The following is a 13,149-nucleotide window of genomic DNA, read 5'->3' on the forward strand; positions in this document are numbered from 1 at the left end:
TCTTACTGGCTTTATTTAATAATTTAGACTTCAATATTCAGTACAGCCATTTATTTATTTATTTAATAATTAAAATAAACGAATTTTCTTTTACCTTTCCTCCCTTTCTTTATCGGCGGCCAGCGACTGTCGTATCAGATGTGCTACTTCACTATTTTCTGGATCTTTTTCTCTTCCTATAAGGAACTTCACAGGTCCCGACGTATTCCTTAGCACCGATGCCGCGTAGGCTTGCGTCACCCCAACCTGAATACAAAATAAAACGAATAAAGACTATTCTGTTATTTTAATCCCGCGAATTCCAAGAAAACATTGTTTTTATAATACATATATATAAATATACGAATATAATACGAAATAATTAGGTTCATATTTGGTATTTTTTTTATTGCTTAGGTGGGTGGACGAGCTCACAGCCCACCTGGTGTTAAGTTGTTACCGGAGCCCAGACATCTACAACGTAAATTCTGCCGTGCCTTGAGATATAAGTTCTAAGTTCTCAGTATAGTTACAACGGCTGCCCCACCCTTCAAACCGAAACGCATTACTGCTTCACAACAGAAATAGGAAAGTTGTGGTACCTACCCGTGTGGACTCACAAGAGGTCCTACCACTAGTAATTACACAAATTATAATTTTGCGAGTTTTTACTACACGACGTTATTCCTTCACCGTGGAACTCAATCGTGAATATTTGTTAAGAACGTATTTCATTAAAAAAATTGGTACTTGCCAGCTGGATTTGAATACCGGTGCATCGCTACACACGAAATCACCGGACGTCCTATCCTTTGGGCCACGACGACTTATACAAAAATAATGGTCTAATATATAATCTGTATTACCAAGCTTTTGCCGTCCACTTCTATAATTTGATCGTTGACTTGTATCCGGCCGTCTCTGGCCGCGGCTCCGCTGTCGGTGATCGTCTTCACGAATATACCTAATTTCTCTAAGCCGGCGTCCGCTCCTACACCCATACCTGTACACAAAGAAGTTATTTACTCTCTGAGTGACCCCAATATAAAACAAAAGTGAATTGTATATTATTTTGATACTGCACCGTTTATTTGTTTGTATACGATTTTCATGTTGCTTTATTGATAAATATTGTGTTATTCTGGAATTTATACATCGTGTTTTGATTGACAGTCATTTTGAAACAGAAACGAATCAACAGAAACACGAGCTAAGTATTGCTTTATCTATCTACATATATTAATTTCGCAAACATTGTTATCCGCCAATGAATTCCCATCAAATAGATCAGCAGTCTCACAGACAAATGGGACTTACAAAAGCGAATAGAAGGCGTTTATGTCTTTTGGTTCGGCCACCATACGAACGTTTTTCTTATATCGCTACGGTGTCGTATCGGTCGGTATATTGGGTGTTAAAAAACCGCTTCCGAAAACGGAAATGTTGTATCTACAAAGTTATACAATTTGGGGAGCGCGGTATCAGAGCCGCGCTGGTGTGCGTGTAAAAGAAACGCCGCGCCCGGGCGTTCGTTGATCCGAGCATCAGCTGTTTTTTATTTTGTGTTTCATAACTGTTTTTTTTTAAATTAGGAAATAATGTCTTTTTTTTTTAATCTATCGTTTCATTTAGCTGTACTAACATGATGGCGTGTAAATAAAGCTAATAAAACGTTTTAAAAATATGATTTTTTTCCGTTCCATCATCAAAGGTGTCATTAGTACTATCGTCTGTCTTCTATACACGTGTGTGCGTCACCTATGATGGAGAGGCCGAGTCCGTCGGCGCCCTTGACGAGGTCGACGGGGAACACGTGCATCTTCTCGACGCGCTTCTCGAGCTCGTACTCGGCGGAGGCGGCCACCGGGTCCACGTCCTCGTTGCGGCGGTCGTACTCCCTCACGGAGTGGGTCGAGAACACGCGCATCGGATTCGTGCTGTTACAACATCACAATATTTGCATTAGATCTTTACGATTTAAATTACAGTAATTCGTGATTTAATTGCGTATCTAAACCATTCTCTAATCCACTCGAAAACATTTCAAAAATTTCATCAAAATCAGCTCAGTCGTTTAGTAGAAGTTCAGTAACATACACACGCACTAAACAAATATGCATGTGTATAATAATCCGAGGTTTCCACTAAAATTGTTTCATCCAGGCATCTATACACTTATTCACTGTAATCTTCATTCGTTTTAATACAACACTACGGAAGCAGCTCTCTGTTATTTGTTACTTAACTGGAGCTAGCTACCCACATAATGGTTACTAAATTAAATAATATTACTCAATATTTAATTTAATACTACTGAATATGGAAAATGACTAACCTGAATTTAACTTTAGAACTTTTTTTAACAAATACTGGTGGGTAATAATCGTCCTCTTCTTCCTCCTCTGGAGGTAAGCCGGCAACCTGTTGTACAAACATACCATTGTATGAGTGATCAATTATAGTACATGAAATAATTACTATCGCTTCTTGTCTTTTTCACAACTCATACAGTGTGTGAAAACCGTTCCCGAAAACAGATCTAGGGTTTTGTGGACTTTATGATTTGTTATGAAAAAACCATTGAAAAAAATTATTTAACTCATACAATTTAAACTGCATTCATTAGACTAAATTAAAATCGGCACAGTCCGTACGGCAGATTTGAGCAGTTCCAGAAACCAAGAACTTATATGGCAATAAATGGCAAGTTATTCTGAGCTTAGCAAAATTAATGATGTTAAGGGGAGTTGTATACTGCAGTGTTCTTATTTATAACCTGAACTTTTTCATATGGCATTATAATTAATTTTAGACTAGTATTAATACTGGCAGATTTTATATTGACTCTACTCCTATATAAAGAAAATAAAGAAAAAATAAAACAACATACTTCTGTATAAAAATGACCATCTTCGAAATAATGTATTCCGTTCTCTTCGCCGAGCTCACGCAGGTGCTGCGGCGGGTAGCAATCAAACACTGAATCCGGTTCGCCAACAGGCTCCGCGACAGATTCGGCGACATGTTCGATGACATGCTCGCTAACATGCTCGGAGGGCAGCTTCCTGTCGCCACCGGCCATTCCATTGTCCGCTTCTAGTGAAACGAATTCGTAGCTCTCATCCACGGACTGCATACTGCGTAAAACCGAAACACTTAATGATCAAACCAAAATAAAAGTATACAAAACGTATCAACGTTAATCAAACGTCGTTTTTCAGAATATTTTCCTATGTAATTGTTACTTTGATACAAGTTAATTAAAAGTTAGTTGTTGGTTGGTTGCACTCATTTGTCTTGGACGTTAGTGTAGGGATGGCACGCGAAAATATATTTTGGAGACGCCGCCTATCAAAAGGTTTTTTTTTATTTACTTTTTATTGCATTGATGGGTGGACGTGCTCACAGCCCACCTGGTGTTAAGCGGTTACCGGAGCCCATAAACATGTATAACGTAAATGGCGCCACCCACCTAGAAATATGAGTTCTAAGGTCACAGTATAGTTATAACGGCTGCCTCACCCTTTAAACCGAAACGCATTACTGCTTCACGGCAGAAATAGGCAGGGTGGTGGTACTTACCCGGGCGGACTCACAAGAGGTCCTACCACCAGTAGTTACCGTGGAAGTCAATCGTAAACATATTTTGTTAAATATTTATTTCATTACAAAAATTGGTACCCGCCTGCCGAATTCGAACACCGTTGCATCACTACATACGAATGCACCGGACGTCTTATCCATTAGGCCACGGCGACTTCAAAATGGTTTGCATTTTAGTTCATAATTCACTATAAAATATTATTTTGAAATATATTATTTAATCAACATATTTGAATCAACACCTATGATTTGTTATTTTCCAAGAATAATAAATTTTAACAGTTATGAAAATCACACCTATCAGGTCTCTGTCTTAGTCTATGTCTAGTCATTGTAGGTCGTATGTCCCGTCAGAAGTTGAAGGCATTTTAGTAAAGCCCTAAATGTAATTACCTCTCGTAAGAGAGCACGGACTGGTAGCTGTCGTTGAGCGAGACGCCGTTGTCGTGCGACAGCATCGCCACTATCTCTTGCGCCTGTTCATCCGACAGTAGAGCTTCTTGTCTAAAACACATAACCAGTTTATGAAGGACTCTCGTTTGCTTAGTCCACGTGAGAGTTCTTTTAGATAATACGGTCATAGAAACATCGGTTTAGAACAGCGATCGGGGAACCGGGGTAAATTGAAATGGGGTAAAATGAAATTTTGGGGAGTAAAAAATAAAAAAAAAAAATTAAATTAAAAAAGGTTTTTTATGGGGCTATATATAAAATTTTAACTAGTTTTTTCGTCTAATAATATCATACAAGAAAAATATCATATGAATTATAAAATAACAAGAAATTATAATTTACTTATATTTACAACTTATAGTAACACAACAACTTACTGCTGGAACAGAAATTATCAAGAAAACTGTATCTATAACTTAACCGTTCATACAATGAACAACATCGAACCAGTTCAACCATTCCTTGACGATAAATGGATATAGACAATGCCCATGCCTAGAGCACAGCAAAACCGCCCCATTCTATTATACTATTATAAAGGCAAATACTGTTGTCAAATTCATATTATTTACTACTTACTAAATAACTACTTTTTTTATTAATAATACAATACATACCGTTTGAGATCCAAAATAAGTATACTTGCTATTGTTTAAGATGGTGGTTGATTCATTCGTGGTATTAATAATTACAAAAACAAAACTACACACAAAACAGTAATATGAAAAAGTTAATTAGGTAAATACTTATTTTGGAGCGTAAATAAACTGTATTGATGAGATGATATTTTTAATTTACTATCTAACAATTGCCCATACAACCTCAGACCGTGAAATATAAGAAAATAAAAGAAAACAAACACTACACAGGACAGAGCTTACCTAAGTTTTTTCTCCAGAATACTGCAAATGTGATCAGGGCAAAAATGAAGCGTTGTGCGGACAGGTCGCATGCAAATGATAAAATACAACATTTAAATAATAAAAGCCAAACAAATTATACGAAGGAATAGATAATTGCATAAGTAGCGAATCGTATAGCAAAAACACTAAAGAGATATACTACAAAAATAATAATATCCATGCATAATAAAAAGAAATAACAACTAATATACTAAAATATTTTATGTTAAGATTTGTATTTCAAAATTTACTAAGCCATGTTATTTTTCTTACAACTCACTAGGCTTCGCTGTCTTAATAATATACATGAAGAAACATATTTGCAAACAAAGAGGTCGTCTAATTTTTTGCATTTATCAGCATTTATTTATTACATGACATCAAAAACTACATACTTCTACATAAATATAAACAATATCGAAGAAATAGTGAGTTATCCACACAAGACAATTAGCACAGAATTACAAAACTGGATGCACTATAATTCATCAGGTTTTGAATAGAAAAAAAATGGTAAGAACTTTTTAGATCCACCGACACGATAAATCGTTATCGTGCGTGTAACTACGCGTGTACGATGTGTGTGAGGAAGTAATACGACCAAATCACCTGCTGCTGAGCAGTATTTCGGCTTCGTCGGGCGTCATGCTGTCGGGTTGCTTGGTGTCGGCGTCGTCCCAGCGCGCGTCTTGCACGTCGCGCGACGCCTCGCCGTTCTCGGCCTCGGACACGCTCCATTGGCTGGTGGTCGACTTGTCGAGCACCTCTATAGAGCCTTGGCTCGCCTCGCTCACAACCACACCGGAGTCCTGAAATTCCACAATCGGGCAAACGTGTCCTTACAGATGTAGACAGATACGATGGAAACATTTCTATATCACATAAAACCTAACATTCTAGTAAATGAGAACACGATCTTGAAGCTGGATGTAACTAAAACGTGACTGTATTGTTTCTTGATTGTGAGTGCTATTTCTCAGGAAAACCTTTCCAATAGACTACGAAGCGAAACGTTACTGTCTGAAAGTACATTTTCTAAAAACAGCACTATTACGAGCACAAAATGTACCTGTTGCAACACTGAAAGCGTATCTGCATCAGAGCGCGCACGCTCGTCATCCCGTTGGTCGGCGGTGAGCGAGGCGGCAGTATCGCGGTAGTCGGCTGGCTTCAATCGCGCCACCACCTCCGGCGAGGGCTCGTTGAACCCGCCCTCGTCAGAGACGCTCGAAGCGCGCGAGCCGCCGCGTCTCGGTGGAGTCTCTTCAGTTTCCGACGACTTACGTCCACCGCCCACTTTAAGACAACATTATGTTTATTATTAGAAGTTTGTGAAGACGATAAAAGTTATTTACACTAAAATTATTTGTCGTTGATAAATCGTCTATAAAAAAATACGCAATTCATTTGCCATTATTTTCAGATTTACATTCTTGTCTCGTGTAGATTCCATTCAGTGTCATAATTGAAGAGGAACATCTCAGAATTTTTTGTCCCTTAATTGATCATCAAGGATATTTCAATCAAATATTGTAATGTGACAAATGATTCAAAAAAAATATGACAAATACACTCTACATCTATTTCTTTTAGTAGTACCGTTTGAAGCCGAGATGAAAACACCAACATAGTATTTAGGTTAATGAGGTTATATCTATATTTAGCGCATACTCTCATTTCCGTAATAACGAAGCAAGAGTACAGGTGCCCACCACAAAACAATAAACATTCAAATTAGATCAAATTATTTATAACGTATAACGTTTGAGAACAATCTTTAATTTTATTGGAAACTACTTACAGATTCTAGGATACTATCAAAATGGCTACGTCGATCTTTAACTGAATGACGCGACTGTGATCAACGCGTGCGTTCCTTTCATAGACTAAAAGCGCAAATCGTAAAAATTTCGGAAGTAAAATCGATACATTTATATTAATCTAATATAATCAGCTTTAAACTGGCTAAAATCGATAATGATCTGGAGTGTCTACCTACACGCCTTGCATAGGTACTTAGATACTAAAATCCCGTCCGGGCGTAGCTGGAATAGCCCTTTACCAGCAAATAGGTACGCAAAAAATAAATAAATAAAACTATAATCCCACCCAATTGTCACGAAGCTTTCATACATTTCTGTTCGAAGAGTGAAACAGCAATTACGTTACACAATATGGTTGAGTCTTAGAGCTCATGTCATTGTGATGTTTATAGGCTACCAGAAGTGGTTAGCAGATGGAGTTAACACCAAATGAACTGAGTACACAGACACATGCACAATAATAAAAAATAGAATATAATATTTAATAAATGAACCCACGTGATGAAAAATATTTATTTATTCTCGTTAATAAATTAACCTCATTTTTTTATTGCTTAGATGGGTGGACGAGCTCACAGCCAACCTGGTGTTAAGTGGTTACCGGAGCCCATGTACAAAACATGAGTTGTAAGTTCTCACTTTGAACAATACAACGGCTGCCCCGCCCTTCAAACCGAAGCGCCGAAACGCATTACTGACATCACGGCAGAAATAGGCAGAATGGTGGAACCTACCCGTGCGAACTCCCAAACGTTCTACCACCAGTATTTACGCAAACTATAATTTTGCGGATTTGATTTTTACAACACGATATTATTCCTTCACAGTGGAAGTCAATCGTGAACATTTGTTAAGTACGTATTTCATCGAAAAAATTGATACCTGCCGCGCATGCCGGTGGGATTCGAACACCGACGCATCGCTACATACGAATGCACCGGACGTCTTATCCTTTAGGCCACGACGACTTCGAGAACGGTTGAACAATGAGACATGAGGAGTTGGTTAAAACATGTACGTAGATAATGTTATTAGAGTTATAATTTTATGCGTATTATTTTGTACAATAACGTCAACGTTTAACTGCGATACAAATTATACAAATCGCGCTGCAGAAAAAGGACAAAATATCAAATACTATTAACAAATTTAAGCCCTTATTTACACAAAATGTGTAGCAGATTCCGATTGTTTAATCAATTAGCGAATTTTATTTGTTAAGCTCTTCTCTAGGCCTATATACATATTGAAACACGATATTAATCAACCACCTAATTGTTAATCTAGTTAGTTTTCAAATAAACACAGGACTACTTTCGTGTTTTAATACATAAAAATACGTACTAAGTTTAGCTGCGATTTTTTTGCCATTTAAAACAGCTTCTCTCTTATTGTTTTTGTTAGTTCGAATATAATCACGGACAACTAACAGCGAATAACATAACACTAGTAGCGTCTATATGTCAATATCATAAATATATATAAAAACTAGCTGACCCGGCAAACATTGTTTTGCCATATATAAGATTTCTAGGGAATTTCTAGTGTAGAAAAAAAAACTAACTTATTGTAAGTGTGTAAGGATGTGGTAAATGAGTGAAAGAGGTATGTAGTGCTGTGAACGATGAGGGAATATATAATTAAAATAACAAAACCTCATTCAACCACATAATACCTCATTATAACAAAAAAAATATGTCCAAATAAAAAAAATATGTTAGGGGTGGACAACCCTAATCACTTAGGGGTATGAAAAATAGATAGTAGCCGATTCTCAGGCTTACTGAATATGCATAAAAATTTCATGAGAATCGGTCAAGCGGTTTCGGAGGAGTATGGGAACGAACATTGTGACACGAGAATTTTATATATTAGATAGATAAACAAAAAAAAAATCATTATTTTAATGTCATAAGGCTATCGATAAATTGTCGATCATCATTTGATTATTGCTCAAATTATTAGTGATTAACAAAATGAAAAGAAAAATCGTACTATTAAACATAAGCGTATTTTTTTTATTACCTATATTTAAGTACCTATCGAATGACGTGTTCAAGGTCGAGTAACGTCAAGGCCGCCAGATCAATTCGTACCGTAAACCGTTTACGTTTAGCGCAAGAACGGACACCGCATGCATACACGACTGTTAAGAAACATAAAGGAATCGGTATTGCCGTTGGATCGGTCACGCGATCCCGAACCCGAGACGAGTCATATCCACTTTATTAATTAATACCGAACTTAATATTTGAAACGTTATTTTAAATTGGCTCGAGCATGTGGCGCGCAGACATATGAATACATACATAGCTACTGAACAAATTTCTTTGATTGGAGTCATAATCTTTGAGCGCTTTTGTAATAACGAAATATTCATTGATGTGCGTATGAAATAATTCCATTGAATTTTTAATATTCGAAATATCATAGTTTTGGTAATCATTATATATACATAAACACATAAATAAATTTTAGATAGCTTTCCTAATCGGGTAATCTTTAGTCATTACGCCAAGTTATGAAGAAGTTCCCCCACGCAATAAAAATACATAAAACTTGTTTTTTTTTTTGGGATGTTAGGATTAGGATTGGGCCGGAGGCCAAGCCTTGCCACTTAAAAAGATAAAAAAACTTTGTAGTTTTAGTGTCATAAATTAAACCTAGTAGGATATTTTGATTAAATAAGCGATTCAGTTTAGATTTATAAAATTCTATTTAACAGCACATCATTTCATTCAAGTAAGTTCTGACATTATTCACTCATGAAAAGTGCTGGTGTAGATAAAGTTGAATAACGTAAAGGTGCCAATTAAATGAGTTATCGAATATGAGTACACACCTTTACGACTTTATTATCTGATGACATCTATATGGTTATGAATACGATTTGTTAATATTTTAGAATAATATGTAACTAACCAACACAGCAGCCGCACAGGCGCATTTTTTGCGTGTGCGTGCAGCTAGTGCACTCTGCACCCACTTCATCACAGCACCATTCTTGATGTTTTCTGCACTTTACACCGCTTACACTCACGCGAACGTTTATTTCTAAACGACGTATTTTGTCCTCTTCACTCAAATACAAAAATTAATATTTCGTCACCCTATCTTCACGATAAAAATTAACAACAAAACATTCGACTGGCTCAAGAAAAAATAACTACTACAAGAACAGAGCATATATACACATAATGTGTACGGTAAAAATTTACGAGCGGAACGTCGTCGGACACCGGTGCCTGTGCAATTTGAAAACAAACACAACCGCAGATAAACAAGTCGCCAACAAAGGCAACCGAAACAATTTATAACCTTACACAAACACAGTGAAAATTACGGTTCATTTCACACACGTCATTGCTCATTTAAAAAAAAAAACAACAATTGTATTCATTGACTGACGATAATAAATATGATTCGGAACTTAAAACCTTCGAGTTATTTATCTTATATACAGTTCACGACAGTATATTGTAAACAGAAATGACAGTTTGTCGTTTATTTCGCGAACCGAATGACAAACACAAGAACATGGAAGACAACTGTTACTCCTTCCTATCTTGATACTGATACTTCGTAAATCTGAACTTATTTTACGATATTACATGAAGTAAAAAATTTAACGTTCATATTCTATAACTTTAACTGCATGATATCAAATTCAGAATGCTCGGAAAGAATTCGATTCGATTACAACTCACGAACGTACGTACGTAAAAACGTAAACACGAAATTGATCTTGTGATGTACGGAGCGACACGTTTCACTTCACGAACACAGTTTTAATAGTATTAACGGGTTTATTTCTGAACTTGTAAATGAAACGAATCGGTATAAGTAAGAATCGTAGGGAAGCGCACGGGGCGAAGTCGCTCGGGTTACTGCGTCGCGACGGCGGAGGCGACGCCGCTGGCGCATCTAAATCGGGATCGGCTGGCTAGTCTCGCAACGACTCAAATACCTTGACTTCCTCAATATTACATTGAACCCAATGAGAACGAGACCGCTAAACGTACGTCAATCGACGCCCACTTAAACTTTTCTATGGATAACATTTACTTCCCACAATAAAGATAACTCGATAAGCATAATTTCTTAAAAAGCTCCATTTTAAATTATCGATAACATTAAAGTGTCCGTGCTTGGTGTGGCTATACCGTACATCAGTCCTAGCGCAATTAGATACTTTTCTACTTATTAATAGTTTAACTATGTATATCATCGGACTATAACTACAATGATAAAAGAATGGCATAACAAATAACACAAAACCACACGGATTGGCAGCGAAGCCACTATTTTGCCTATGTCTGCTACGAAGCGATCCTGAGATCAGATTTGAAGGCTAAGATAGATAGATGTCCGTTATTACAATATATTAATGAAGCCCTTATAAATTATATCTTATAATTTCACAAAACACCCATTACAAAGGTGCGATAATATTATCTCAAGCCAAATAGATGGCGTCCAACACTTTTTAACGCTAACCACTAGACTTATACGTCATTGCCGTTTCTTTGTAATGATAACACTAAGATAAAACAAAAGTTTTAGTGTCTAGAAAGAGACGGAGGATGATAAGATTAGCTATTTCATTCAATATAAACATTATACGCACGTCATCATAACATAAATACATTAAAAACTCACCTGATGGATGTAGCGAGGACGGCGGCGATAGGTTCAGATTGTGATGAACAGGAGACGCAAGTGGTGATGCCACAGGAAAATTTAGCACATCTTCCTTCTTCTCGCACGCTGGAGATTCAGGAGTTGAAGAACGCCGTTTTGCTTTCTCATCATCATCATCTTCATATTGTTCGGAACATAAATCTTTCTCCAATCTGTACTCACTATCCAATGACAGCTGAGAAGCTGTCAAATCAGTTTCAATACCCTTTTTTACGGGCAGAGAATTGTTTTCTTCCAATTTGTCATGAGGTAGCTGCGGTGAAGAATCATTAGACTTCGTACAAGAATCTGGTGGTACTACGTCCATAGGATATTCTGGTGGTTGTATTGCACGATCAGATAATGGTGACAAAGATCGATCAGGTTCGGAAGTATTTACGTTAATTTGTTCGTGAGAACAAACAGGGTTCTTTAATGTTCTAGCCGATGGTGATGGAGATTTTTGATTGCTTTGTGTTGCCACCACCGCATCCAATACAGGAGATGTCCGGTCAACCGCTTTCGGGGACTGCAATCGTTCTGCTCCTGGCGGTGCTACAAAACCAGCTTCTCTTTGTGGTGATACTGAAGAGTTTCTTTTAGGATAAATATTTTCTGTCAAGTCCATCTGCTGTGCGTTTATGTTTGTTTTGTGTTTATGGAAAATATTGTCACTTCGCACAGGCGGTGAAATGATATTATCGGTTCTTAAAACAGGCGATACCAAAATGTTATTCGATCTGGGCGATGGTGAAGCTATAATATTTTTGACAGGGCTCGGAGACTTTGTAACAGGAACGGCGCGATTGATGAGTGATGAAGGAAGGGTCGTTGGACGTTCGAGTTGTGAGTTGCCAGCACAAGGCGAAAGTGGGGGTGAATACACACGCGACGGAATCGCACATCGTTCAGACGCTTCCGGTGACTTTCTTTCTTGAATACCACTTGTATATTTGTAGTCTAATTTAGTTTCAATTTCATTCCGATTCTGCTTTGATTTGTTGAAATGTGCAGTCCAATTTCTTTGTTTTTCAATCAATTCCTTATTGAATTTTCTATCTGGCTTCTCTGGTTTGGGTAAAACACTGGGTTTTGCAGGTTTCGGAGGAGCTTGTGATGCACCATTGGCAAGTCTATCACCATTAACTGCATTCGCAGCAGTAGGCGTTGGTGTTACTATTCGGCGCGGTGGACTCACCGAACCAGCGGAACTGGATCGCGATCGAGATGGTGCCACAGGCGGACCACCACGCGTACCAGCAAAGCTAGCTGCAGCTGAAGGAGATTTCTCAATACGAAATCCACGATTCTCTTCTCCCAATTTTTCGAATAGCGCTCGAGCGTTATTGAAACGCGCCAAATGGCTCTCCGTCCTCACGACTGTCACATCGCTACCGCGCATATCGTCGTCTTCTCTTGACGGCATTCCTTGGAAAATATTCGCAATTTTAGAAACTTTCGTGCCCGAATGTTTCTTCTTGCTCTCCTCCATGCTAGCCGGGTACGCCCGTTTCAATCCGATCTGAAAAGACAATTTCACAAACTCAATAACATAGCTGTATGAACTAAGAGTAATAAATAGAACGCGTTTGCACGTAACAGATAAAATAAGATAAGAGCCATGCGAAGTGCGTGCGAGCGCAGGTGTTATGCGCTAAGAACGGGGTCTGGCGCACGACTCGCGACGTTAGCCCTGTTTGATCGTTCTC

The 13,149-nt window shown here is 37.8% G+C and overlaps 1 protein-coding gene across 9 annotated transcripts in view; it reads right to left on the minus strand.

The window, feature by feature from the left end:
- Positions 1 to 13,149, minus strand: part of LOC101746875 (neurabin-1) — a 60,135-nt gene that overhangs the window by 15,712 nt on the left and 31,274 nt on the right. For 5 of the 9 annotated variants that reach the window (XM_038014214.2, XM_038014217.2, XM_021352399.3 and 2 more), the window contains 10 exons: positions 11,420 to 12,962; positions 6,007 to 6,233; positions 5,547 to 5,746; positions 4,917 to 4,937; positions 3,976 to 4,086; positions 2,870 to 3,116; positions 2,315 to 2,400; positions 1,738 to 1,916; positions 846 to 982; positions 95 to 246 (listed from right to left, as the gene is read on the minus strand). In XM_038014214.2, coding sequence (XP_037870142.1) covers positions 95 to 246; positions 846 to 982; positions 1,738 to 1,916; positions 2,315 to 2,400; positions 2,870 to 3,116; positions 3,976 to 4,086; positions 4,917 to 4,937; positions 5,547 to 5,746; positions 6,007 to 6,233; positions 11,420 to 12,932 — 2,873 coding nt within the window. In that variant the 5' untranslated portion in view covers positions 12,933 to 12,962. Of the gene's footprint in view, positions 1 to 94; positions 247 to 845; positions 983 to 1,737; positions 1,917 to 2,314; positions 2,401 to 2,869; positions 3,117 to 3,975; positions 4,087 to 4,916; positions 4,938 to 5,546; positions 5,747 to 6,006; positions 6,234 to 9,682; positions 9,871 to 10,467; positions 10,682 to 11,419; positions 12,963 to 13,149 lie in introns of those variants that run through there. The other 4 variants (XM_062671225.1, XM_062671226.1, XM_062671227.1 and 1 more) reach the window with 4 other exon arrangements.

Source organism: Bombyx mori, chromosome 11 (genome assembly GCF_030269925.1).
Source record: "Bombyx mori chromosome 11, ASM3026992v2".
Classification (NCBI taxonomy): domain Eukaryota; kingdom Metazoa; phylum Arthropoda; class Insecta; order Lepidoptera; family Bombycidae; genus Bombyx; species Bombyx mori.